General features: G+C 46.0%; 10 protein-coding genes across 10 annotated transcripts; 6 read left to right on the top strand and 4 right to left on the bottom strand.

Moving 5' to 3' along the window:
- Nucleotides 1-1,894: 1,894 nt before the first annotated feature.
- AOL_s00081g319 (uncharacterized protein) lies at nucleotides 1,895-3,689 on the top strand (the record flags this gene model as incomplete). The annotated part of the gene is made up of 4 exons (XM_011125136.1): nucleotides 1,895-2,068; nucleotides 2,418-2,823; nucleotides 2,907-3,567; nucleotides 3,626-3,689. The coding sequence occupies 4 exons, from the start codon at nucleotides 1,895-1,897 to the stop codon at nucleotides 3,687-3,689; spliced, it is 1,305 nt and encodes a 434-aa protein (XP_011123438.1).
- A 785-nt stretch (nucleotides 3,690-4,474) lies between these two features.
- AOL_s00081g320 (uncharacterized protein) lies at nucleotides 4,475-5,698 on the bottom strand (the record flags this gene model as incomplete). The annotated part of the gene is made up of 5 exons (XM_011125137.1): nucleotides 4,475-4,977; nucleotides 5,049-5,133; nucleotides 5,205-5,285; nucleotides 5,369-5,455; nucleotides 5,552-5,698. The coding sequence occupies 5 exons, from the start codon at nucleotides 5,696-5,698 to the stop codon at nucleotides 4,475-4,477; spliced, it is 903 nt and encodes a 300-aa protein (XP_011123439.1).
- A 267-nt stretch (nucleotides 5,699-5,965) lies between these two features.
- AOL_s00081g321 (uncharacterized protein) lies at nucleotides 5,966-8,128 on the top strand (the record flags this gene model as incomplete). Its single annotated transcript, XM_011125138.1, has 2 exons — nucleotides 5,966-6,623; nucleotides 6,684-8,128. 2 exons carry the CDS (start codon nucleotides 5,966-5,968, stop codon nucleotides 8,126-8,128), a joined length of 2,103 nt encoding a protein of 700 aa, XP_011123440.1.
- A 183-nt stretch (nucleotides 8,129-8,311) lies between these two features.
- Nucleotides 8,312-9,285, bottom strand: AOL_s00081g322 (uncharacterized protein; the record flags this gene model as incomplete). The annotated part of the gene is made up of 2 exons (XM_011125139.1): nucleotides 8,312-8,650; nucleotides 8,923-9,285. 2 exons carry the CDS (start codon nucleotides 9,283-9,285, stop codon nucleotides 8,312-8,314), a joined length of 702 nt encoding a protein of 233 aa, XP_011123441.1.
- A 690-nt stretch (nucleotides 9,286-9,975) lies between these two features.
- AOL_s00081g323 (uncharacterized protein) lies at nucleotides 9,976-11,820 on the top strand (the record flags this gene model as incomplete). The annotated part of the gene is made up of 6 exons (XM_011125140.1): nucleotides 9,976-10,098; nucleotides 10,379-10,388; nucleotides 10,466-10,516; nucleotides 10,573-11,335; nucleotides 11,409-11,589; nucleotides 11,656-11,820. The coding sequence occupies 6 exons, from the start codon at nucleotides 9,976-9,978 to the stop codon at nucleotides 11,818-11,820; spliced, it is 1,293 nt and encodes a 430-aa protein (XP_011123442.1).
- Nucleotides 11,821-12,955: 1,135 nt separating this feature from the next.
- On the top strand, nucleotides 12,956-15,364 carry AOL_s00081g324 (uncharacterized protein; the record flags this gene model as incomplete). Its single annotated transcript, XM_011125141.1, has 4 exons — nucleotides 12,956-13,060; nucleotides 13,308-13,539; nucleotides 13,631-13,699; nucleotides 13,800-15,364. The coding sequence occupies 4 exons, from the start codon at nucleotides 12,956-12,958 to the stop codon at nucleotides 15,362-15,364; spliced, it is 1,971 nt and encodes a 656-aa protein (XP_011123443.1).
- A 521-nt stretch (nucleotides 15,365-15,885) lies between these two features.
- Nucleotides 15,886-20,303, bottom strand: AOL_s00081g325 (uncharacterized protein; the record flags this gene model as incomplete). Its single annotated transcript, XM_011125142.1, has 5 exons — nucleotides 15,886-16,093; nucleotides 16,174-16,386; nucleotides 16,458-19,693; nucleotides 19,773-19,976; nucleotides 20,064-20,303. 5 exons carry the CDS (start codon nucleotides 20,301-20,303, stop codon nucleotides 15,886-15,888), a joined length of 4,101 nt encoding a protein of 1,366 aa, XP_011123444.1.
- A 1,430-nt stretch (nucleotides 20,304-21,733) lies between these two features.
- On the top strand, nucleotides 21,734-23,227 carry AOL_s00081g326 (uncharacterized protein; the record flags this gene model as incomplete). Its single annotated transcript, XM_011125143.1, has 3 exons — nucleotides 21,734-22,768; nucleotides 22,852-23,080; nucleotides 23,154-23,227. The coding sequence occupies 3 exons, from the start codon at nucleotides 21,734-21,736 to the stop codon at nucleotides 23,225-23,227; spliced, it is 1,338 nt and encodes a 445-aa protein (XP_011123445.1).
- A 492-nt stretch (nucleotides 23,228-23,719) lies between these two features.
- On the top strand, nucleotides 23,720-25,205 carry AOL_s00081g327 (uncharacterized protein; the record flags this gene model as incomplete). The annotated part of the gene is made up of 4 exons (XM_011125144.1): nucleotides 23,720-23,799; nucleotides 23,899-23,976; nucleotides 24,191-24,906; nucleotides 25,039-25,205. The coding sequence occupies 4 exons, from the start codon at nucleotides 23,720-23,722 to the stop codon at nucleotides 25,203-25,205; spliced, it is 1,041 nt and encodes a 346-aa protein (XP_011123446.1).
- A 901-nt stretch (nucleotides 25,206-26,106) lies between these two features.
- Nucleotides 26,107-26,787, bottom strand: AOL_s00081g328 (uncharacterized protein; the record flags this gene model as incomplete). Its single annotated transcript, XM_011125145.1, has 3 exons — nucleotides 26,107-26,419; nucleotides 26,538-26,704; nucleotides 26,776-26,787. 3 exons carry the CDS (start codon nucleotides 26,785-26,787, stop codon nucleotides 26,107-26,109), a joined length of 492 nt encoding a protein of 163 aa, XP_011123447.1.
- Nucleotides 26,788-26,962: the final 175 nt, after the last annotated feature.

Raw genomic sequence — 26,962 nt, forward strand, 5'->3', positions numbered from 1 at the left:
ACGTGCCTTGGTTGACATCATTGGGTTCACCCTGTGCCGTTCAACCCGTTCGGAATTTGGATTGGTCTCTTTGTCCTCTCCGCATGCGAAAATAGGCCAAGCTTTTTGTCAGCGGGGGTAAGGGAAGGTTACCTAGGGTGCAGTTTAAGCTTCTTTTCCTGCTTACAGCCCTTAGCTAACTGGGTCTCTCGAGGCGAGGACATGTTCATCTTGTCAAACCGTGCATATTGCAGCAAAGAGCATGCGGGGCAAAGCTTGTAAGGGATGGTGTGTGTGTGCACAGGTACAAAGCTCGAAGACGCAAGTTGGCATTGGCGGCGCTAACCGATGTATCACATTTTGCAAAAAGAGTATCGCGACCAGGCGGTGCATACCACCGCCGGTGTTTTACTCGGGTACCAAGAGATTCAAAGCGAGTCAAAAATGGTATTTACAGATCGATGATGTTATCCCGATATCCTTTCCCGTCTACAGATATCTGAGAGACATGGGGAAACGAACGCTCTCGACTCTCGGGAAAAACCACCCCATGTCGCATTCCATGGGTTAATCTAGACGGGCGGCTTTCTGGAAACACATAGAGGACAAATGTGGAGCCGGATGAAGGGACCCTTTGGTCTCGCAACCTCGGGTGACATATTTGCCTGTAGACGCTTCAGGCGAGTACAAAATGGGCCAGGAAGATCGACCACAGGACAAGCATTTCAGCTTGACAGCTCTTACCATTTCATGCTTAGACGTTTTTTTGGATACACAGAGATTGGCCTTTATCCGTATGACCTCTCTGCAGACAACTGCATGCAGTGGGCTGACTTCAACACCACCCATTGGCGACTTTTTTCTCGAGCCACCAGTTGTTCCTTCGAACTTAAACTTCGATCCCCGACCAAGGAATAGATTTCAGATCTGTCGTCCGTCGGAGTGTGTGCTAACACCCTTGGCTTTCCTTGCATACGTATGCCACTGTTCCCCGAGTTTCAGAGCGCAAACGATCTTCACAAGCTTGGAGCACCACCAGCCTAAAGTTGGTTCTGTAAATTGGAAATAAGTGGTGGGTGCGGCGCTACTGAGCTCTCGAACTCCGCCATTTCCTGTCAAGAGGCTAAAGAATTGAAAGGCTAGTCCTTCCAATCCAAAACGCCTTAGCCTTCTTGTCACTGTTGCCGTCCTCCGAACCCCCCACAGATATCATCCAGTGAAGGGGACCTTATGTGCGGTTCTGCAGCTCATACATTCACCTATGCGGTAGAAACGCACGCCTCTTCATTCCCAATCGTCGATTCACAAAGGTTAAGCTAGCCAGACCCTGGTAAAGTTACGCCGAACAAGCTTAAACTCCCCTGCCAGAAATCCCCAGACTCAAACCTTCCACCACACCTTGAAATGAGGGGCACGTGAAATGCTACTGGCCTTTACCCCTCGGAACGAATCATTTCCAGACACCCAGGGAAGAGGGAGGAATTGAAGGAGCTTAACCTCGATAAACTCCATAGTGCCTAGCCTCTTCTATTATCCCAAAAAGATATATCTAGCCTCCATCCCACCCCGTTCCAACCAAACCTTCAATCTCCATCTCACAGAAATACGACAGATATACTCTATCTTTTTGAAATTTTGGATTTGAAATACGAAAGTACCTTTCCGAGTTGGCGCCAGTTGAAATAGCTTCCGACTTTGTCACCACCGTATCATCGTCGCCTATCTTGTTCGAATCATCATCACACCGCCCACGATGTCTTCGTGGAAGATGTCGCGGTCGCTTCTCGACCAAATCACACACTACAGCACTTTCCCAGCCACGCCGGTGAGCCTGCGACAAATGGTGCAATTTGGGCAAAATCCATCACCAGGTAGTTTTTGATATTCAATGGGTGGAAGTTATAGGGTTCGACATATGCTTATCAACCGCGGGATGTTAGGGACCTTGTTTAGAGCATCTCAGTTCTTGAGCGAGGAGCTGCCAATAAGACTGGCACACCGCGTGAGAGAACTGAATAATCTACCAGATGGATTAAGTGAAATGCCTTCTATCCAGAAAGTTGCGAACTGGTATGCTCAGTCATTCGAGGTAAGCAAGAAATTATCCCTTCCATGAATTCCCTATGGTCGCCTATCACCGTCATTACCGTCCTGTGCCATCACCTCCTCCTCCATGCACCAGCCATGTGAAAGTGGTCTGCTTGTGAGTCAAGTTCGGCTGGCCGGCATTTGCCTGTGTTGCGTTGCCGGCGTCGGGCAGTTTGCTGGAGACGTCACCGCAACACATCCGCACCATCGGAACCTTTTCTCGCTTAGTCCCTGCCAAAAACCATGATCCCGATCCATGAAAATAAACTCGACCGAGCTAACTTTATCGGCGTGGCATGGGTCGGGCGAAATTGCCTCGGCCTAACGGCTGCTCTCCGCATTTTTAATAGGAAATCACAAACCTTCCGAGACCTTCACTGTCGGCAGACATTAAGAATGCCCTGACAAGAGGGACCCGAGGGGCCCCACTTCAATTGTCTATGGCTACCGAGAACCCTTCGATCACGAAGGGAATGTATACGAGTTCTCCCGTGTACGGGAGCGTGAACAACGGCGCTAGGAAGGTCGCCGCTGCTGGCCGGTATGTACCCGATACCACAAGTAAACTGCAGGGGTTGCAAGCAGGAAGCAGTGGTAGCCAGCGTCCACAGGATGTTGACGATGAGAACAGCCGCTATTATGCCACCATCGACGAAGGCGTGAGATGGCCGCCCGAGATCCTTGACTACAACAAGAAATTCACCCAAACTCTTAAAACGATTAAGAAGAGACACGACCCGGTTCTGACAACCGTTGGTATGTTACTTTCCACGCTCTGCATTACCCCGCAATTCCAAGATTAGTAACAAGACACGTGCTAACAATTGATTACTCTCAAGCACTGGGTATTAATGAGTACAAGAGGCGGCGCCAGAGAACTGGCATTGATGAATCCATCCAGGCTTTTTTGGATAGGTTCTACATGTCCCGTATCGGCATCCGTATGCTGATCGGTCAACATGTCGCCCTTAACGAACAGCCTCGTGAGCTAGACCATGTCGGCATTATTTGCACGAAAACCAACGTTAAGGAGTTGGCGGAAGAAGCAATTAGCAATGCCAGGTTCACTTGCGAGAGCTTTTACGGCCTTTATTCGGCTCCACAAGTTCAGCTCGTATGCAAGGATGACCTGAACTTCATGTATGTCCCGGGTCATTTGTCTCACATGTTGTTCGAGACCTTGAAAAATAGTCTTCGTGCCGTTGTGGAGACGCACGGCCAAGACAATGATGACTTCCCCGCTGTTAAGCTTATTGTTGCTGAAGGCAAGGAAGATATTACCATCAAGATCTCCGATGAGGGTGGCGGTATCCCAAGAAGCGCCATCCCCTTGGTGTGGACTTATATGTACACCACTGTGGACAAGACCCCGGATATTGATCCGGACTTTGACAAGACCGATTTCCAAGCCCCACTTGCGGGTTTCGGCTATGGGTTGCCAATTTCGAGACTCTACGCGAGGTACTTTGGCGGTGACCTCAAACTGATCAGTATGGAAGGGTGAGTATCTACCGTAACAACCCTGTGTATTGCTTATTTACTAACTTGTCTGTTTTAGATACGGTACTGATGTCTATCTCCACCTTAACCGTCTGAGCACCTCCTCCGAGCCACTTAACTAAATATGCAACCTATCATCCATCCCTACCTTCGACTTATCATACGCAAATTATTTTCTCCAATCAGGCAGAGCTTCTTTTTCTTTTATCTCATATCACCTTTTTATTTTATCCTCCGACAACGGCGAACAATTTTACTCACAAAGTCGATTTGGATATATTTCAATTCGCAAAGCTCTCACACTATTCTTACACCTCGACTTTCCTAATCTCATTAACATATCTCTGGGCGGAACCTTGTCCTTTACGACTTTGATATCATATATTGCTATCTAACTACCATCTAAATGTATACTAGCTGACGATACCTATTGTGCATTGTTTTTTTTTGTGTTTTCATGGCTGATGCTGGGAGATTTTCCTTTCTTACTGTTATCTGGGGATTTCACGGGACATCTGTTAGTTTTACGGACTTTCTTTCTTTCTTTGTCTCTTCTTCTATGTTTTGGGGTTATCATCGTTTTTGTTTGTTCTTTTGTCTGGCGGGATTACACGCATTTTTTTCCATGCGTATGTGAAGGTATGATTGACTACCAAAAGTGGTGTTTTATTAGCTAGCCTGTGCATAGCACTTGAGTACTTAGCTATTAGGAATATGAATTTCCTTTGAACAAAACTTGATGTTTCTTCGTCACTTCGTGATTCGTAGCAGTTCGTAAATATCTACTCATCTAAGGCAAAGCTCTAGCGCATATCGACATCTTGTACAACTTACAAAAGATAACCAACAGAAGGCATATAGATGTTGTTTCGTACTCAGGCCTGGAAGATATTAAATATCGATCGGTTCAAAAATCGCCTTCCAACCGTTGAACCTCCACCGTCACCCTTTCCAATTCATCGAGAACCTTTGCGTACCGCACAACGTCCCTCTTGACCCCTTCCCCAAAACCTTCGTACTCCTCTAATTCACCCTCCGCCTTCCTCCCTTGTTTCTTCAACCTAACCTTCACATCCTCCAAATGCTCTTTATAGAATGCCAAGGCACCTGTAGTATCGTCATCATAAATCCTGTCTAGTTGTTCGAAATACATAATCTTGACTTTTCCTTCCAGGGATTCTGAGACTAATGCTAGATGCTTTGCTTGGGATTTTTGGGCACGGGAGGAGAGGCCGTGCTTTGTTTGTTCGATTAGTTTTATTGTTGTGGAAATTTGAGTGCGGAGGAGGGTCGTTAGGTGGAGGGTCTTTTTGAGGGATTGGGTTCTGAGGTTGTAGAGGTGGGTACGACGGGATTGGAGGGATTGGAGGCGGTGGGTTATGTGGGCTGGGAGGGTGTAGGGGGTTACATCTGGAGATTATTCTGTGAGCAATTTTATCGCCTTTGAAGATGTATATTATGGGGAAAAAGAGGGTAGTTACCGTTCCCACCGCACATGTTGGCTAGATCTGTGGCATCTTCGAGGATGACTTTGTTCAAGGCTTTACAGATAAGAGGAAGGCCTTCCTATATAATTTATATCATCGTGTTAGTATTATGGTATGGAGTTGACGATGGAATCATGGTGATCGTGGTACCAAAAAGAACGCTTCGTCATCCTTTCTAAGGACGGCGCCGGAGTTCTGAGAGGAGAGGTAGAGGTCTATGACTTCTCTTAACTGGAATTTGTATGGAGTTAGTTTATAAACATTTAATATAGTTACTTAGCTATGAGCTTGCACGAACGGGGTGTGGAACTTACATCTGGAGGCAGTTCATTTAATATGTGAACTAATCTCTGTCGAATAATTTTAGTCTTTACGAGATCTTCTCGGATAGTAGTAAGCCTCTATTCATGAAGCGTTAAAGATTGTTAGAGGATGTTTTTGTATATTTCATCTATGTGAAATCGTGTCAGGGATGTTGAGATAGATCCATTTCATACTTTATCGACATCCTCGCTTTCCTTTGCACCCTCATTCGAGAGTTTCGTCGACGCGTCCGAGTTGAGTTTATTAACTGTAAGATTCTGGAAGACGGTTTTGAACTGGGGGTTCCTTTCTAGGACTTCGTCTGGGCATATGGGTATCATGACTGGGCCATTTGATCGAGGAGGAAGGTATCAAATGCAATGCAATGGGATTCTGAAGCGGCGGGTGGAGGTCGCTTTAAGCAGTGGTGTGGTTTGGCGACATTGGTGTGTTGCGCGCCTTGCCAAGCCCGGTTGTTTTAAGGTCGCTCTTCAACCCATTCAACATTCTCGTTACTCATCGCGCGCTCTCTCTTTTCGACTTCACAAACCGCTGTGTAAATATCACTACCACCTTCTGATTGCACCCTCATCATACATCATTTCACCATGGCGAACGATAATGTCGAGGAGATCTCCATCGAGGAGACGAATGCTCTTCGACTCAAACTCGGCCTTAAACCACTCCGAACGGCTGCTCCACCGCCACCACCAGAACCGACACCAAAATCCACTGCTAAAAAGGATTCAGGCGATGGAGAAAGCATTTCCATCGAGGAAACAAATCAGTTGCGGATTGCTATGGGGTTGAAGCCTTTGAAGGTTGATAGTACAACTTCAAAGGTGGATGAAGACGATAATAGCTTTGACGCACAGGAGCGACGTGCTGCCGAGAATTGGAAGAAACATCAAGCTGAAGAGGAAAGGAAAAAGAGACGGTTAGAGATTAAAGAGCAGCTGAGAAAAGGACAGGAGAAAGCTGAGAGGGAGAGGACATTGGAGGGAAAGGGTTTAGCAGATGATAGCGGCGACGATGATGCAAAAGCCTGGATTAAGGGTGCGAAGAAGAGACAAAAGAAGGCTCTGGCACAGATTGAAAAGGATTTGAGAGAAAGAGAAGAGGAAGAAGCAAGATTGAGGAAAGATTATACATCAAAGGATCTGGCGGGGTTGAAAGTCGGACACGATCTTGGTGAGCTGGGAGAGGACGTAGACGGAACTATCCTCACACTAAAGGATTCAGAGATTTTGGGTGGAGATGAAGAAGGTAAAATTGGATCACCTTTGCTGCACCTATCCTATCCTAAATTTACTAACAAATCATCAGGCGACGAACTCGAGAACGCTGGACTGGTCGAAAGTGCGAAGTTAAAAGAACGTCTAGATCTGAAAAAGCGTAAACCGGACTACAACCCTTACGGTGACGATGAAGATGCCGACGGAGAAATCCTTTCCAAATACGACGACGAAATCGACCCCAAGAAGAAGCGGAAGTTCTTCGTTCTCGATGATAAAGGCTCCACAGCGGCTGCACCCCCCAAATCTCTCCAGCGTCAGCAAGCTATATCCGAAAAGTTGAAGAAAATCCCAATCAGTCTAGACATCCTAAAACCCGCGGGAGAAGATCAGTCGGACTATATTGATCCGTCCACAATCAAGGTAAAGAAGCCAAAGAAGAAGAAAGCCCGTACTCAAAGACGTGTTGCTGAAGAGGATGATGATATATTCCTACCTGAAGATGTCGCTATCAATGGAAGTTCCAATGCTGCTGGTGCAATGGACATAGATTCTACCACGGAAACTAAGCCCAAGAAAGTTTTCGAACAATCCTTTGTCGATGACGAGGATCTATCGGCCGCATTGGCCATTCAGCGACGTGCAGCACTAAAGAAGCAAAAGGCTTTGAAGCCCGAGGAATTGGCAAAGAAGCTAAGGGAAGAAGCTGCAGAGGAAATGAGGGTCGATGAGGAAGAGGCACCTGGGCTGGTTATTGACGAAACTACAGAATTTGTTGGAAGCCTCCAGTTGCCTGTTCATACGGATCGTCGACCGCGCGCCACATCGGTCAAGGCTGAATCTAAGTCAGAGCCTAGTACGCCTGGCGCCGATGATGATGGAGACGTTGCTATGGGTAGTACAGATTTCGGCAGAAGTGTATCGCCTCAAGTGGAAGCTAAGAAGGAAGCGCCTACCGAAATTACATCCACTGGATTGGAAGAAGAGACAACAATCGGAGTGGGCGTTGGCGCTATGCTGGCTATGTTGCGGCAGAGGCAGTTAGTTGATGCTGCTATGGATCCGGAGACCCACCGGAAAATGCAAGAGAAAGAAGCTTTTTTGGCTAAACAGCGTGTCGCGAAATCTGAGGCTGAATTAAAAGCCAAGGCCGCGAGAGAACGGGATCGTAAGAGCGGAAAGTTCGATAAGATGTCAGCCCGTGAAAAGGAGGAGTATGCTCGTTATGAGAACAAGCTCAGAGATACACATGAAGCTAGAGAAGCAGCGGCCCGGTTCAAGGACTATAAGCCGGATGTTAAGATTGAACACAAGGATGAATACGGTCGAACTATGAACCAGAAAGAGGCGTTCAAGTATCTGTCTCATCAATTCCACGGAAAAGGTTCTGGTAAGCAGAAGACAGAGAAGAAGCTGAAGAAGATTGAGGACGACAAGAAGAGAATGGCGGCCAGCAGTTTGAACCCGGAGGGGTTGGTCGGCACGATTGCTGATACGGCGAAGAAATCGAGGACGGCAGGTGTTAGACTCATGTAAATTACTCTATTTTTATAATTAATGGGCCATGATGGGAAATCGGAGTTCACAGGTAGCTCTATATATATTTGAAAATCCATGCGCGCTATGCATACTTTTGATATCTACTTATAGTACAATCTATGCTACACAGCTCTTCTGTGTTATCAAATCACGCCTTAGAATGCTATTATGATGCTTTCTTCACAGTAACTTAAGATGCCCTGTGATTTGGTTAACCACACTCTTTGGAGCTGGTCCAATTCCCAGAACAGTAGCTGAACCAGATGCAATCTGTGTCCTGCCTGCATCCCTAACCACTTTTGCAACCAAACCTAGACTCATGGCCTGTGCCTGCAGGGTCAACAGGTCATCTTCTGAATCCACTTTCAAAGCAATCTTGGCCTGACCAAGGTATTCCCAACGCTTGAGGAGAAGAGGAGCATGTCGGCTAACGGCCTTGTAGCAGGCGAGAGTAGCGTGGCCGCACTGAGCGGCGATTTTCCCTTTAGTCATTCCAAGGTCGGTACGTACGCATAGAACCTAGAAGGAAGTAGTCGATATAAGGTTAGATATGGTTATTTTGGCTTGCATAATGCAGGAGGATGCATCAGAAGAACTGTGGGAACAGTGTTTAAATTCCCTTGATAAGACTAAGGTATGGGGTTGTTCCTGCCCAATAATTCTCGCATGGGGGTGCGTCGGAACTAGGTGGATTATAAACGGCATGAACCGCGCAACTGCAAGGGGTATAGGATTCTTCTTTTGGTGATAGTGGAAACGTCCTCTTTGAGAATGGGGGAAAGTTTATATACCATCTTGCATTCTTCGGTCAAGGCACTTGCGCTGAAATGGCTGTAGTCGGACTTGATCATAGCATCGCTATCACTATCTTCATCATCGTCGTCGTCATCGTCTCCATCGGCCTCAGTGGCACTGATGTTCTCGAAGGAGTCTTTTGATGGAGAAGAGGTGATTGGCGACTTCGATTTCGAGGAGTCCGATTTTTTCGACTGCTCTGGACCGGACGACTCAGCTGGGAGATCCCGTATCCTGTTGGAGGAAGCGCCGATGTAATATCCGCCTAGGCCGCTGGCGAGGGCGGTGGCGAGAAGTATAATGAGGAGGGAGGGAGGGAGGTCCATCCGGGCCGTCGTGGTGGATGATGAGAAGGGCATTGGTGGAGGAGGGTTTAGGTTAGTCTCGTGGGATGGTTTAATTGTTAGTGGGGCATCTGATATACCCCATATAATGCCTTATATGGCTATCGATACTGGAGAGCCAGCACAGGGCAATGAAAGCGTCCCCGTAGCTAGCTAACCAGCTAGTACGGGCAAAAAATTATTCATCCATTGCATTCCCTCATCTCTCGACTTGACTCATGGGCGATGTACTTCCTCAATGCAATGCAATGACTAAATCCACGCGAGAATCAGCCAGAATTATCGTCTAAACCCGGGTGAAGGGAATAAACCGGGTTGTTCTTGGCTGTCGGCGACCTCCCCCACGTGAGGCTGCTGCTCTGCATATTGCTGTTATACATAGCGCAATGCCTAATGTATCCCCAAATACAGACACCATGCCAGGAAACTCAAGCGCCCGTCCCTGCCGATTGGACTTCTTTGCTTCTTCGCGCGAAAGCAGGTCACCGTGGTCCGAACGCTAACGGCATCTCTGAAAAATTGAGCTGCTGGGGGTCGAGGACGAAAAAAAACAAACGAGCTCCGGTTCTCGCTCAGCAGCTCGCCTTCAACCTTTCTCTGATATAAGACCCCTCGAGATTTCCTCCTTTTGTGTCTCATCGCTCCTTCTCATCAAAATTGCCCTGATTAAATTGTTTGCCCTGCAGTATTTATAGCATAGTCACAATGCAGACCGCTGTTCGTTCCGTAGTCCGCGCTTCGGCCCGTCAGAATCTCCTTTCATCCCGAGCCGGAGCTCAGGCTGTTCGGTCCGTGTCCACTTGGTCCAATGTCGTCGAAGGCCCCCCAGTAAGTATCAATCACATTGCAAAATTTCCTGTTGGCTTTTTTGTTTTTCTTCTCCTTTCCCTCGGTTGGGTCCGTGGCCGTGGAGGGGCTGTTTGGTGCTCGGTCCGGTTTTGCGGGAAATTATTTCTCCACATGCTCTCTGATAACGACGTAGCTAACCTATCATATGGCATATTTCTAGGATGTAAGCATAACCCGTTGCATTATCGGTTCAATTGATAAGGATTCAGTTCCGGGAAGTTCATATCTAACCTTATTTTCGTCGCGGTTCGGAATGTAGGCTATTCTAGGTAAGTTGCCGTGAAGTTTTATCTGATGGTGGGGGTGGGGAAGATAAAGATGCATGATGGCTAACACCCGCTTATAGGTATCACCGAAGCTTTCAAGGCCGACAAGAACCCAAAGAAGGTCAACGTCGGTGAGTTATATACCATTAATTGGCATCTCGTAAACAAAAACTAACCGGCTATCAAGGTGTCGGCGCATACCGTGATGACAGCGGCAAGCCCTATGTCCTCCCATCCGTCCGAGCAGCCGAGAAGAATATCTTCGCGCGCGGAGCCGATAAGGAATACGCTGGCATTACCGGTGTTCCAGCCTTCACCAAGGCTGCTGCCACCCTTGCCTACGGCCCGGAGTCTGCTCCCTTGAAGGACGGTCGTGTCTGCATTACCCAATCCATCTCCGGCACTGGTGCCCTCAGGATTGGTGGTGAATTCTTCTCCAAGTTCTACCCAGGCGAGAAGACTATCTACATTCCCGCCCCATCGTGGCCTAACCACAAGGTTTTGTTCACCAACGCCGGCTTGAATGTTAAGGAATACAGGTACTACGACAAGACCGGTATCAAGCTCGATGCTGCTGGTATGCTCGAGGATATCAAGAACGCCCCACAGGGTTCCATCATCCTCCTCCATGCTTGCGCCCACAACCCCACTGGTATCGACCCCACTGCCCAGCAATGGGACGACATCTCCAAGTTAGTCAAGGAGAAGGGCCACTTCGCCTTCTTCGATATGGCTTACCAGGGTTTCGCTTCTGGTGATATCAACAAGGATGCCGCTGCCATGAGAAAATTCGTCGCTGAAGGACACAACGTTGCTGTTGCTCAGTCCTTCGCTAAGAATATGGGTCTCTACGGTGAGAGAGTTGGTGCCTTCTCTTTGATCACCGATTCGCCAGCGGAGAAGAAGGCTCTCGATTCTCAGTTGAAGATTCTCATCAGGCCAATGTACAGGTATGGATATGGATACACCGTATATTTTATCTTATCCTTCGGACGCTTGTTAACATATATAACTTTTGAATAGCAACCCACCTATCAACGGTGCTCTCATTGCCAGTGAAATCCTCAACAGCTCCGAGTTGACAAACCAGTGGCTCGGTGAGGTTAAGGGAATGGCTGACCGTATCATCGTCATGCGAGACTCTCTCAAGGGCAACCTTGAGAAGCTTGGTTCTCAGAGGGATTGGTCTCATATCACTTCCCAGGTAAGGCTAACATCCTGTTTACTTAGTATACGTATCTTCTAGAGCCTGGCTAACTCAATTGAACAGATCGGCATGTTCACCTACACTGGTCTCACCCCAGAACAAGTCGGCCGTCTCGCTCAGGAATTCTCCATCTACGGAACCAAGGACGGACGTATGTCCGTCTCTGGCTTCAACTCTGGAAACGTCGAATACGTCGCCGAGGCCATCCACAAGGTCACCTCTTCCTAGATACCCACGCCTTTCCTATCCATTTCTCCTTAAATATACAGACTTAGCAGCCACTTTACCATACTCAATCTTAATATTCTGTATAAAATTACAAATAAGGACCCAAAAATTCTTTCTTTCTTTCTCATACGAACTCCCCTTCGTTGTAAAATTGATATAGATTATTTTCGAATAGTCATAGGTTTATCGAAAAGTCTTTGTAGCTATTAGGCTTCTTCTCCTTCTTCCTTTTCCTCCTTTTCCTTTCATTTTCCAGATATTCCTCATTTACACACCAGATCTTACATTTCGTGTAGTTATATTTATGGGGGAGAAAAAACGAAGAAAAGGATTTTACCTCTATCTATTCGATTCTGTGAATTTGTAAGAGAATGTGCAGTGCTATAGAGTGACGTCGACTGGTATACTGCTTTCGGTGTTCGGGTAGGAGGTCAAGAGAAAATACGTAGTAAATTCTAAGTCTCGGAATTGTAAAAAGTATTTCGAAGAAACAAAGATATCGGACTTAATACAAGTACGCACTATGCATCGAGATCGTACAAAACAAAAGAGTACTATGTATTATAATCCCAATATCGCATATTAATTGCTCGCCTCGGGGCCAGAATCAATTGCATGGGGTACCGATTACAAAATAAAAAAATAATTGACCTCGACGAGGATCGAACTCGCAATCTTCAGTGGATGACATCCAACCGTAATTGGATACCGAAAACTGACGCCTTGCCATTAGGCCACAAGGCCGTGGAATATCGTTGTAATGTCGCCGCGGTGTCACTGCACCGTGGAAACAGCGACAGCACATGCGGGTGGGTCGTAGAGACAACACATTTTGACGTGAAATATCCAACACTTAGTCGCAAGGCGCTGAAATTTGCCCATTGGCGCTGTGGTTGTTCAAACCTGCATACGGCTGCATAAAAGGATATTGCTTCTAGTCAGCCTTGCAATTGAGGGTGTTTGAACCACTGTCAATTACCTAAATTGCTGGTAGCGGGCTCATTTTCGATTTAACTCCTGTCAACATTTCTTCAGTTCGTGTATCACCTATATTCTCGGATCAAAATTCGAGAGCGCTCTATATCCTTTAAATCGGTATACTTTACTGTTAGCGTGTTAAGAAATATCTGCGCATATGGCGTGGCCAGTCACGAGACGGTTGGATGGGAATGATCCGGATTATGTGTTTCTGGAAATGTTGGGATATGGTGTGTCCGGATCCGTTGCAAAAGTCCGCCGGGTGAGTGATGGGAAGGTAAGACGCCATTTGTATCTTCACAAATACTTAGTAGCTATGGCATTATACTCCTAGGTCGAAGAAGAAAAAGAGGAAGAGGAAGAGGAAGAGGAAGAGGAAGAAGAAGAAGAAACTGACCTTTTTCTAGATAATGGCCTGCAAAGCGATAGACTGCTCAACGAATCCCTCCTTTTTAGAGCTTGGGAGCCGCGAAATACATACTTGGGCTTCATTCTCTACTTCGGAAAAGTATATTGCCAACTTTGCCCACGATGTGGCGTGGGCCGAGAGGACACAAACATTGAGGCTATACATGAAGTTTTACGAAGGCGGTGACCTACAGAAGGTTATTACCGAGTGTAGACATCAGGAATTGCCCATTCACCCATTTATGGCGACTTACTGGGCTATGGAGATTGCGAGGGGCCTAAAGGCCTGTCATGATCATGGGATTATTCATAGAGATCTAAAGCCCGCGAATGGTAAGTTAAATTATGGATATAGATTCTGTTGTACAACAAATTGGGGACAGTGGAAAGAGAGATATCGCTGCTAATCTAAAACTGTATTCAGTGCTTTTGGATATGCCGTACATCTATAACAGAATGCTGTGGGGAGTCACTAAAGGGAAGGTACTAAGGGGTACGTCGATTCCCAATACTATAGCCTGCCTGTTATTTGAGAATTTGTGAAGGTCATGCATTCTATCACGTAGCTAACAAAACCGTGTGATACGAAATAGACGATGTCAAAACACATGGGAAAGCATTCCTAGACTGGTTTAAATTCCCATTTCGTTTGCCCTGGTGCCATATATCGGATTTTGGATTTGGGAAATTCACACCGGCAGCGCTCTTTTCTGAATACTATACTAAGGGCTCCCGGGGCAGCGTTGGAACTATGGGTTATATGGCACCCGAGGTTTTGGGCGAGGTTAGCGCTAGGTACGGGGCAACACCCGGAGGAGCAAACGACGTCGTCAAAAATGACCCAAAGTTCTATGGCAAGTCGGATGTCTACAGCTTTGGATGCTTAGTCTACAACTTATGTACCAGCAGACCACCACCTATAGCTACAGAATGGTCTACTCGAATCCTAGAAATACCCGATACCTACCCGAAACTTTTCAGAGGGATCATTTCAAAGTGTGTGGATTTCAACCCCGAAAATCGGCCAAACAACCGAGATCTATCCAATGGAATGGCCGATGCATTTATAGAAATTCAAAACTGCAGTCTCCTGAGCGACTTGGATAAGGTTCTCCAAGATTTGAACTCAAACCCCGATTCAGATAGTACATACATCAATATCATGGATTTACGGCCCGAAGCCACTAATTCGGAACCTACGACAGATACAGGAGACCTCTCAGAGCGCCAAAAGAAGCTGGACAATGCCCTTCGTCGAACTCTAGCAGTGGGCAACTGCGAAATGATGGCTTTAGCAATCGATTTCGGTGCAGATGTTAACGCAAATGCATTTGAGTCCATTGCACAGGAGGATTGGGTGGCCTCCTCAAGTATGCCGAACGTGGGAGTTCATTCATTTCAGCCAGGAGTCTTTGATTTATATGAAGCCGAGTTAGCCGAGTTGTTCATGCTGGTAGGCTCGGGAGTGGTATTCCCACTATTGACTGCTGCCACTTTCAATGGCTTGAGCGAATGTGTAGAACTCCTTATCTCAAAAGGGGCCTCTCTGGACCACGCAAAAAACAAAGTCGACCCTTTGGTAGTCGCGGCACTCCTTGGCAACATAGAAATTATTGATCTTCTCGTTATGAGATGGGGTTTCGATATCGATGCTACGTCTATCAATCCGCATTACGTTTGGCGAGAGGATGCCCCGATAGTAGCAGCGGCTATGGCCGGGCGCCGAGAAGCAGTGAGAAGACTACTCGAACTTGGTGCTTCAGTTGTAGCACCGAGGGATGATGAAGGTAAGTATCCTCTTCACACTGTCTTCGATGTAGACTGGTCTCTTTTTGCACACTTGGTCTCCCTAGATGATCTCCAGGTATGTGTTAAGATGATTTGTGATGCTGCGCCGGGAGCATTTCATTTGAGAGATAAGAAAGGGCGTACACCTCTTCACTGGGCCGTTGGAAGAGCCGATACTGTTGGGCCCCGGTTTGTGAAGTTCCTAATAGAACAAGGCGCTAATCCGTATGCCCGAGATATTTACGGGTGTGACGCCTACCATGTCACAAGCGCCAGCAGAGATTTCGGGTTGGTGGTCGTCGCTGATGCATACCCTGAAGTCAAGAAAGCGTTAGACGGGTACGGTTATACGATTAGAGACATTCGTTAGATTGGGAAGCCCTAGTCGGTCGGGGGCAAGTCGGTTCGGGCTCAATACTAGGCAACCGGCTGGGGTTAGGTCCCGTATGTATATATATATAGGCCGAAGTCTGGTTTGAGGCAAGGGCTGGACGGAAATATAAGGTGCTCTTTAGCGATATTTCGTGGTTCCAAGGTTCAAAATTCAACTGAGGCCGGTTTCTCGTGCGTCACCAAACACTGGCCATGGGATTCCCGTATTGTACATAAGTACCTACTGTGCCAGAAGGAGGGGGTTTATTGATACCGTGTGAATACAGTTTTTTCGTTGTAATATGGTATTACGATGTTCAAACTACAGCATGAGGATAGCTCGCACTAAAGTCCATTTGTATATCCTACATCTAATGTATAATAATTCATTATTCCCTTTGTAGAGCCCAGGAAATAGACTAACAATAATATCCTGTTATTCAAACAAAGTATAGAACAATACACCCACAAAAAGCAGATAACTCGTGACAAAGAAACTATCACCATAGTATAAAAGCCTTATATGTACCTGAAAAACGACTCTTCACCTTCCCTTGGTGCAACAAAAGCTCTCTTAATAATCGGATCCGCTGCCGAGATCCTAATCCTCTCCGGTGTAGCCGGGGATACTAAACTTAATACATCCTCAACCCCATGGTCCTTCCTTGCGGCCTTCAATGCATCCCTAATGGCAAAGAAAACTGAACTTCCCAAGAATAATGGTGGTCTATTACGAAAAAAAAAAAACGTAAGTTAGTACTGTATGTAGAAAACCGATGGTAGTAGAGTTATAATAGAGGGACTTACTCTCCAACTCCTCTACTCCTCTGAATAGTTTGGAGGTTCTTCCATTCGACATCTTTGAGCATGCTAACGTTGAAGACTTGTGGGATATCACGGAAACCTGGGATTTTATAAGCTCCGGGGCCTCTAGTGAACATTTGGCCGTTTCGTAGCCATAACGACTCTTCGGTTGTGAACAACCCTTGGCCTTGAACGAAGGCCCCCTCGACTTGACCGCTATATGGTGAATATATAATTAGCATCATAACACGAACCGAAATTATACTAAAAGAATAAGGATAACTCACTAATCAATAGCAGGGTTAATCGATCTTCCCACATCCATCTTCAGATCAACCTGATGAACCGTCCAGTCTCCAGTCAAAGTATCAATCTCAACCTCGGCCGCCGCAACTCCCTGTGTGAAATAAAAGAACATCATTCCAGAGTTATCACCCCATTTATAACCAATTCTAGGTGTCTTATAGAACCCATTGGCGGAAAGGTTGACACGGTCAAAGTATGCAGCGTGTGCTAACTCCTTCATTGTGGCGTTCTCTCCCAACTTTTCTCTGTATGGCTGCAACCGTTCGTTGAGTTGTTGACAAGCATTCCAGACGGCGTAACCGTTTAGATCGCTAGACGCGGAAGCGGCAGTACTCGAGGTGTTTGCGACTGTATTTGTCGCTGTTTCACTGATCAAGACGCTTTCTAAGGGTACCCCTAATGCTTGAGCGGCAACCATTGTCATCTTTGTGTGCAGACCTTGACCCATCTCCGTTCCGCCATGAGCAACGAGGATCGAGCCATCATGGTAGATATGTACCAGAGCACCCGCTTGATTCAAGAACAATGCTGTAAAGCTGATACCAAACTTTGTTGGAACTAGCGCAAGTCCCTTCTTTCTCCACTTATGTTCAGCATTGAATTTTTCGATTGCCTCCCTTCGAGCCTCATAATTCGACTCCTGTTTGACTTGATCTACCATCATTGGGATATGATAGTCTTCCAAGGGTTGGTTGAAGTGTGTCTCATCACCTTCCTGGTAAAAGTTGATTTCTCGGAGTTTGTCGACGTCCATGCCTAGGGCATCGGCTACCTCGGACATGTATGTTTCGGCAATAAACATTCCCTGAGGTCCTCCAAACCCTCTGAAAGCTGAGTTTGAAACAGTGTTCGTTTTGCAAATCCTGCCTCTTACGTGGACGTTGGGGATGTTATAACATCCGTCAATATGGGATAACGATCTTTCCAGGACTGCACCGCTGAGATCTTGCGTCCATCCACCATTGTTAAAAACGTCGGCTTCAAGAGCTACGATTTTACCGTCATTGTTAACACCAACTTTCCATTTTCCAAGGAAAGGATGTCTTTGCCCAGAAGTCATCATATCCTCATCTCGGTTCAACATGTAACGAACTGTTCGTCTTGACTTTTGAGCTGCAAGGGCACAGATTGAAGACAATTGAATCGACCTTGTTTCCTTTCCACCAAAGCCACCACCTAACCTCTTGACCTTCGCGACAATCCTATTCGCAGATACTCCAGTAATCTGAGCAGCATACGCTTGTGTCTCGGTAGGGTTCTGTGTCGACGACCATACCTCCATTTCGCCATCTTCCAGTTTGGGAATTGCAACACAGGCTTGCGTTTCGAGGTAAAAGTGCTCTTGACCACCCATTCGCGCAATACCTTCAATCACGCGGTCGGCAGATGCAAGAGCTTCCTCGATTGGCATTCCGCGTTGGATATAGCGGTAATGTTCGTAGAAGCTCTCCTTTTCGATGGCTTCTTCAATAGAGAAAACTGCTGGGAGTTCTTCATATTCGACTTTGACGGCTCTGGCACCTGCTGCAGCTTTGATCGCACTCTCCGCGAGAATCATACCGATTGGCTGGCCAGTAGTGAATACTTCATCAACGGCGAAAAATACTTCATCGCAGATTGGAGCACCCCACCAGTTTGCCTCTGGGTTGGGAAGGTCGCGATGGTCGATATACATTACTACACCAGGGAGGTCTAGAGCTGGCGATTCGTCAACACTGAGTATCTTCGCATGTGCCTTCGTAGATAGCACGAAGCATCCGAATAATTCGTTCTTTCGATGCGGAAGATCATCGGTGTACTGTGCTTCTCCAACGGTTTGTCTCATAGCTGCAACATGCGGGACACCCTTGCCAAGGACTCTTTGTTCATACGCAACCGCTGCGTCTTGATCTCGAGTTCCTGTCGATATGTTCCTCACAATTTCCTCGGTTGCTTCGGTATCAACCTCCGCCGTTCCGATTTCCAGCTTATGCAACGACTCGTGCCAGAACTTATAGAAGAATCCGAAAGCTAATGCTCGTCGGTAGGTGGCCATACCACCAGGAACCCCAAATTTCAGGTCGAAATCCTCCTCTAAAGATCCCATGGCACCTTCCAAAACTTCTGGGTCGCCCCATGTCTTGCCGTTCAAATACTCCATTGTCTTTTTCGCGGCAATAGTAATAGCCGCCATACCGCCGTATACCAAACTAACGTTCTCGACAATGTTGTCTTCACCAACTTTGACCCTCATCGCAGCATTAACGATGGCGATGTCATCATCCTTTCTCTTAGCTTGCTTGAATGCTTGGAATATTTCTCCCGTTTCTTGCGCAACAGGCACTTTCAATCCGGCGATGATTGCATTCTGGGGTAAAGCCGTTGTTCGGTATCCCTTGAAGAACTGGGTCATCGGAATCTCGATTTCTCCTTCTTCCAAAGACATGGCAATCAATGTGGTATTACTTGCAACAAAGCATGGGTTTAGATCAGAAATAGGACTGGCAGTGGCCAAGTTGCCTGCGGGGGTACCGACATTCCTAATCTGTCTTCCTGCAAAATAGTGTAACTGCTTGAGCATGGCGGCGAAGGGCTGTGCTTTTGTGGCGCCATAGTGTTCGCCGGCAAGTCTGCAGACCATTTCGAGATCTGTAAGAGTGATGTTCGCGCCGATATATACGTGATCATCTTCGAATTTGTACTGACGTAGCTCTTGAATATCTCCGACGAATACCGAAGCGCTATATTGCATCGCTTTAAACTTGATTTCGATCTGGGTTTCCGTGCTTCCTCCGATGATCTTCGCGGAGGGCAAAGCATTCTTGATCTCAAGAAGTTGTTGGATTGTAGTGGGTCTGTACCACTTCTTCCGCTTGTTTCCAAACGCCAGTGGTTGGAACTTATGTTTTGTGAGCGAGGGCGGGAAAATCAATTCTTGATCCGGTCTGAACTCCTTGAAACCTGGCGGTGTGAATTTCTTCACTGGTTCTCCATCTTCAACGCCATTTGTCTCTTTGTTCATACAACATCCAGCAGGACGTTCTCCGGATCCGTTTTGCATACAACAGCCCCCACCGCTACCGTTAGATGTAGACTTTGCACAACCATCTACACTGAAAGTTTGCGCTGCATCAAGAATGGGTCTATATCCAGTACACCTGCAAAGATTACCGTCGAAAGCTTCTTCAACGTCATGGTGGGATGGTTCGGGGTTGTTTCGTAGGAGTGCGTATAGACTCTATATTCACACAATTCCTCGTTAGTAGACGTTCAATACGGCTAATATATTTAGACACTAGGGTCATGGGTCTGCATACCATAACAATACCGGGTGTACAGAACCCACATTGCGAACCGTGCCATTTGGCGATACGTTCTTGTACCGGATGCGGATCTTTCGAGTTCCCGATTCCCTCAACGGTTATAACATGCTTACCGTCGACACTTACGACAGGCGCTAAGCATGCATTTACAGAAGCATGATATATTTTCTTCGTTGTTGGGTTATATTGAGATACGACCTATCGTATAGCACTTTTAATGAGCCTCAAGTTCGCCAAAGGAAAAAAAAACGGTATGACGTAGGGAATCAAGGGGGTAAAACGTACAACTGTGCAGGCACCGCATCCTCCCTCGGCGCATCCCAGCTTTGTCCCTGTGAGTCCGATCCCTCGTAGATATTCCAATAATGTTATCTCTGGATCTATAGACTCCAAAGTGACTTTGGACCCGTTAAGGAAAAAGACTATAGTATCATCATATGAACTCGTAACCTCTGCGAGAGACATCGAGACTTTGCGTTCCTCCACAACTGTCGTACCGGGTTCGACAGTGATTCCTGGTGCCATATTGAGCTGATATTTTTGCCCTTTTTTTAACCCTTGCAAGATTGAAAGGTATACGATCCGAGAGATTCGGGGTTCTGGACCGGGGGTTTTTGGGACTCAAGACCGGGTATCTACGTTTATATGCACGCGAGTTCAAGATCGATCGATCTTAGATCTCGACTGATAAGCTCCGAAGATGTGTTGTCGGTCGTCGAAAAACAACAGTTAAGATGTTGGCAGTGTATTGATAAGCTGCGTAACGTAGCGTACGACAAAGGAATGAAACTATAGTATAACAAGAGACGATGGGGAATAAAGACGAAGACTCAAACTTAAGATCTGAAGATATGGAGAGAAAGAAGGATAAGTTAACAAAGGGCCAGACCAGTAGCTTCAAAATTTCAAAAAGCGCCCCGAGTTTAAATTTGCGGAGAATTCCAAACACCCAGGCCTTTTACTTGCCATGCAAATGCAGATGCAGATGCAATTGCACTCTGTGGGAGCTTGTACCCAGCTAGTGCCCATTGAATTTAATATAAATCGGGAAGGAAGGCAAATCAATGGCGACGTCCGATGATAGCAAGCTGACCCCCAAGGTCTGACATGGCTAGCTCCAGCTCGAAATTGGCCGCTCGGTGATTGGTTTATCGGCTGCTCCCGCCACTTCAGATTCTGGGTGTGTTTGAACCTTTGGCAAACTTGGAACTAGTTCAGGATGGCAGGTCAGAAGCCGGCGAATTTTTAGTCGCCAGACTAGCGAATTTCCCCGTCTTTTTTTTTTGCCAGGGAGCAAGCAAGCAATTACTGCGCAGAAGTATGTGCTGCATGCCGTTTCAGACCAGAAATTCGGCGTAGCCATTCGATCATGGGTCCATAGTATGGGGTGGCCATGGGAAATTCCAACAAGTTCAACGAGTAACCAGCCAATCACTCGTTGTGCCGTCTGGACATGCCATAATGACATAAGAAGCCGGTAACGAGACTATTCGATTACACAAGGGCTCTTGCCTGTTTGACCTCAAGAGACTGTAGATAGGATGTATAGATGAAGTCAAGTTTCTCTTCTTTATCTATATCTTCGTGGATTATAGATCGAAAGTTGCTCATGCTCTTGATAAGAATCCGTCGTTAATATTTAAAATTTTGAAAATATAAAAATATATAATAGAGATAAAATATAAGTGACTCCCCAGGTAGGACTATTGGGCGTTTATATAAAGTATTGAGCGCGAAGATGTCGATGTATCTATAGAATATATATACCTATTTACAGGAGTATATAGAGTGGGTATTCTCTGGAGGTATTTAAATTCAGAGATCGCCCGAATGCACTGAATTTTAATCAACTAACTCCACTTTTTTAGTCAACATCCGGGTTCCCACATCATCGTAACGTCTAGGCCCAGCCAGGGTATGGTCTACATGATATTTATATATTTAACAATTGCAAAATGAGCTCCCTCAGATTGACGATTCGTAGCGTGATGTGGAATATCTATATCCACACCTTCAAGCAAACCGTCATCAAACCGACGAGAGCCGATGCTATAGCTGGCTTCACATGTTCTAACGGCCTCAGCATCTCTACCAGAACCATTTTCGAAGATCTAAAGATTATTTATCCGAGTTTGCACGATTATCCCAATCTAACGCTGTGGGAAGTACGCGACGACGGGTCCGTCGAGTTTATAAATTCTGCGGATGAAGATAGAGAGTTCGAATTTAAAACGTTGGCAAATAATTTAAGACTGTGCTTGGGGCTTATATTCCATGATACGAACCACGTTTTATGTCAGGATTTGATATCTAGAGGGGCGGGGATTACTGAGCACTTTCATGGTATCTTCACCGACACAGTAGACTATTCTATGGAAGACCATGCTGACAAGAGATCTATTTGCTTAATAGCCGGATGCGCCAAAGTACCAGTCCTCAAATTTGACCCCGAAAAGAATGGATATTTGCCCAATGAGCCAACTTATCACATCTCTCCGACACGGAGAAGTCATACGCCGTCAGAAGACTCTGCCTCCCGTCCTGCAACTCCAGGCTCAGATGAGTTACGACAAAGGGAAGAGCAAGAATCCCGCGAGTTTGCCAGGAACAACTTCGACATCGATCCAAAATCATTCGAAGGGTCGGTCAAATACGCCTATACGGAATGCCTGATCACCCGAACGAATAGTAGATGTGGCCCACTCCTGTGCGGTCCGGGGTATGCGGCCACCCATATGGTCCCGCCGACTTTGTGGTTTGCCTACCCGGATGAACGCCCTGTTGAAGATTTTCTGAGTTATGATGATGAACTCGTTCTAAATTGTCCCGAAGAGAGGGATATTTATCCTTTCAATGCCACCCCTTCACCTAATACCGACGAACCTGGTTTGAGAAGTAGAATGATATCGACTTGGAGTGTATGCAATGGGTTACTTCTACGATCCGACGTTCATGAAATGTTCAATCGACGGATAATTGCAATCCATCCAGTAAGCTCGCATGGTTCTTTTTTCAAAAAACCCAAAAAAATTTTTTGAATATCTTGAAAGGCCCAATGGCTAATAATATCTAGGTAACCTATCGAATACGGTTATTTGGGGCCATGCCTGTTGTCCTCGAATATCATGGACAAGTGGTTCAATGGAGGGATGGGATGATGGCAGACAGAGTAGCGTTAGCCCATCATTACACACAGTGTGTAATTGAGAATGTCGGTGCGAATTCGATTGAACGTTATCGATTGCAATCCTCCCAAGTTCTCGGAGTTTGGAAGCGACAAGTTGATACCATTTTACAATCAGGTTAGTTATACCATTTCCTCGACAACTCTATCAAGAATACCTAGGCATATGGAGCTAATATTGGTTTATTTAGCCTGGGGAGGAGACGACGCTAGCAAAGACAACTACATCCAAGAGGAAAGCTTGATAAAAGAGCATTCATGGTAAGGTATAGCTTAATGTACTTGAAAAAATGATATAAGAAACACTCTAGTTCTCCAGAGAAATCTTTACGATATAATATTCGAAAAGAGTTAGCCATCTTTGTTAGTTCTCAGCTCGAAATCAGAACACGCGCATGGATAAGCCCAAGTTGTTAACTTTGATTTTGCGATTATGCATATGTTGCAGAACCTGAGGTTAAAACATCTTAACGTGGTACGAGACAAGTAAAAAAAGTTTATAAGATATGCACAGATTTTATAAAGGTTCCTCCATAGGACTATAATATGGTTGACCGCTCGAAGCAGGCTGGTAGTTCCTTGCCTTGGCGGGGTAGCTTCTAATTAACTACTTAAGTAACTACCAGGACGAGCTATCAATCCTTGCCAAATGCTTTGTCGATTCATCATTCAAGCACAATTGCATATTCAATTCAAGTCGAAATAAAACTTACAAAAGAACATCTAAATACCTTTCACCAACTAACATCACCCAAAAATGACATCTTCTATTAATCTCGAATCTCGAATCAAAGGTGCTCTCATCGGTGTCGCAGTGGCGGATGCACTTGGAGGACCGTATGTTAATTTCCCACCCCTCACCCATATGCATTTGCACTTTTGCTACGAACGAAACTTAGAGATACTAAACTGAGATGAGATTTCATAAACATACAGAGTCGAATTCAAAAGACGAGGAACTTTCCCCAAAGTAACTGATTTACAGGAAAACCTTACCTTTGGATTACCTGCCGGGTAAGTGCATGCCCTGCTTGCTTGCTACATACATGGCATACGTACCCGTCCCGCGGCGCGCGCTGTGGCTGCAGTTGTAACCACACGCAACGCATTTCCAACCATATAGAAAACCTTCAGACAAAAAAGTGGTGATATCGATATATCCAACTTCACAAAGTATATTAGTTAACACTCTGATGAAATAAATATATATATGTTTATATATATCTAGAGCATGGACCGATGACACCTCCATGACCCTCTGCCTCGCCAAATCCCTCATAGACACAAAATCCTTCTCCTCAGCCTCCCAACTCCAAAACTACATCGCCTGGTTCCACTCCGGCTACCTCTCATCCACAGGTCACTGCTTCGACATCGGAAACCTCACTCGTATCACACTATCATTCTGGAGCAGCCACATTCCTAGCAAACCCGTTTCATCCAAGGCAGCTAATAACCTCCCGTCGGAAGAGACAATCGAAGAACTACAGAAGGGCCTTAATAAATCCCATGCTAGAGAGGTTTATTGCGGTAACGGTAGCTTGATGCGCACTGTTCCAATCGGATTGTTTTATTATTCATCCTCTGAAGAGGATATTGTCAAATACTCCCACTTGGCGAGTCAACTTACTCATCCGTACCATACCAACGGTGAGGCATGTGCGGTATATTGCATCCTCGTGGCATACATCCTGTCCACGGGCGAGACGAGCACCGCAACACCGAGCAAAAAGGCAGTATTTGAGAAATTCAGGACATTTGAATTCCAAAATAAAGTTTTGAAGGATAGATTTGCGGTTTATGAAACACTTGAGGACTTTGAAAGTCGTGAGGAGAAATTGATTTCGAGTTCTGGGTTTGTGGTACACTCGCTCGAAGCTGCTTTGTGGGCTTTCTTTTCGACGGAGAGTTGGGAGGAAGGCGCGCTTAAGGTTGTGAATTTGGGTAAGAATTTTAATATTACAATTAGTCCTTCCTTCCTTCCTTCCTTCCTTTTTTTCCCTTTATCTTTTTGGGAATTTATGGATGTTTGGATTTTTCTTTTTGACGAATATGATTCTGATAAATTATTTACAGGTGATGATGCGGATACTGTCGGTGCCATATACGGTGGTTTGGCCGGTGCATACTACGGACTCGAAGCTATTCCAGAAACATGGAGGGAGAGACTGATGCTAAAGGATGTTGTCAACGAAATAGCGGAAGGATTGTGGAAGGTCATTGTCGAGCGGGGTGACAATTAAGTTCTAGCTGAGTGGTGGTGGTACAGTTAGTAGTAGTAGCCCAAGAGGGGGTCTTCACTAGAAAGGCAAATTTATGAAGCATATATAGAGAAGCCAGGGTGTACTAGCATAGGTCACCATAAAGCCCAATAGGGGTTTGAATAGTGTACTAGGTAGAAAGAGTATGGTAACACGAGAAAAGAGCCTTTACGCATTCTCGTTATATATAATGACTTTTATTCTCTTATCTACTTTAGTAGCTAAAGTATATACCCTCGATACTACCTATCCCACAAGACCGACTCCGCTACCAAAGTATATCCCCCCCCCCCCCCCTGGAATTCGGAGGCAAATGTGTAAAACCGTAGTTGGCGTGATTATTATTGTCTCAGAAAGCAATCTAGTGACTTAGTGGAAAGGCAACCACTTCGGTATCATGAACCTTCGCTAGTTTTGGCACAAAAAGCACTGCTACATCCATAGTCCGGGGGGGCCTCCACAAGCTTGGTATGAGAGCATAAGGAGCCCGGGGGTAGATCGGCGAAACCGAGATATTAAAGGAGACGGGGGGCAGTAAGAGTAATAGTAAACAAGTATGTAGGGTCTTATGGTAGGGAGTAACAGTAGTAAGAAAGGCCGGGTAAGAGAAAAAGAAGGCAGAACAAGTCATGAAGGAGGAGGATGAGGAGGAGGAACGGGGAGAGGAAAGAGAAGTAGAAGAAAAAGTCGCTGATACCGAATAAGAAGTTTTAAAAAGGAAAGAAAGACCGAATCCCCTGCCTGCCCTCTATCCAATTGATCCAAATTGCTAGAGCATAGCATGCGCATAACATTGGCTATCCCCCTGACAAAATTGTAATCCCTACCGAAAATAAGCCTTGCCTGCTTTTTGAAAAGGAAGCCCAGTGTGGTCTTGCATTTATTAGGTTGCCTTCGGTTCGGCTCTTAGAGGCTTTGGGTCATCCGGTTCGTCGTTTTCTTCATCTTCAACCTCGAAAAAAACCTTTAGCCAGTCTTCCGCGGCCTTATAATCTTGCTTCATTTTCGGCAGAAGTTTTGTTATCTTTCTCAACGCTTCCTCCTCCTTGATGTCTAGGTTTCCGCTCTCATCCTTGAGGGCACCTAAATGCTGGATTTTCTCGCAGGTATCCCTGACTCTGAAGAGCCCCAGGGTTGCCGAAGACCCTTTAAGAAAGTGGCCTAACGAAGAGAGCTGTGCGAGATCCTTCTTGTGTCTAGATATCGCAGTCGGAGCGTTAGCAGACCGGGTACCGAGGAAAAGATAAGAGCCGGCAATCTTTGTCTGGAGCCTGGTAGCTTCGGACAGCGGGGAAGGGTAGGCGTTTTACACACATAGAACCGTCCATTTCGTCAAAAGTAGATTCTGCCTGTTCAAAAAATCCGATTACAAGTCCCCGACTGAACTCTCGCTCCGGATCGCCGTCGTCCATCTCCAGTATCTGTTCGAAGGTCTCTACGTCGACGTATTCTGAAGCATTCTCTGGAAGATCGAAAGCTTCCTGTAAATTACGAGTTAAACAATGTTTGTATTTTGGAGTAGTCAAATAATATACGGGAAGGAGAAACATACCCCGTCCGACATTTTTGAGTATGTGTTTTAGATGTGTATGAGGGGTAGCGGTTTGAGTTGGGAGGATGAAGATGGTGGGAGGTTCCGGTTTATGGTGGATTAGATTGTGGGGTTTTTCGGGTTGGATGGTTGTTTTTGGGATGTTGTCGAGTCGATAAAATCTGGAAAATCGTCTGATCTCGCAAAT

Source organism: Orbilia oligospora, assembly GCF_000225545.1.
Source record: "Orbilia oligospora ATCC 24927 unplaced genomic scaffold scaffold00081, whole genome shotgun sequence".
NCBI classification, from domain to species: domain Eukaryota; kingdom Fungi; phylum Ascomycota; class Orbiliomycetes; order Orbiliales; family Orbiliaceae; genus Orbilia; species Orbilia oligospora.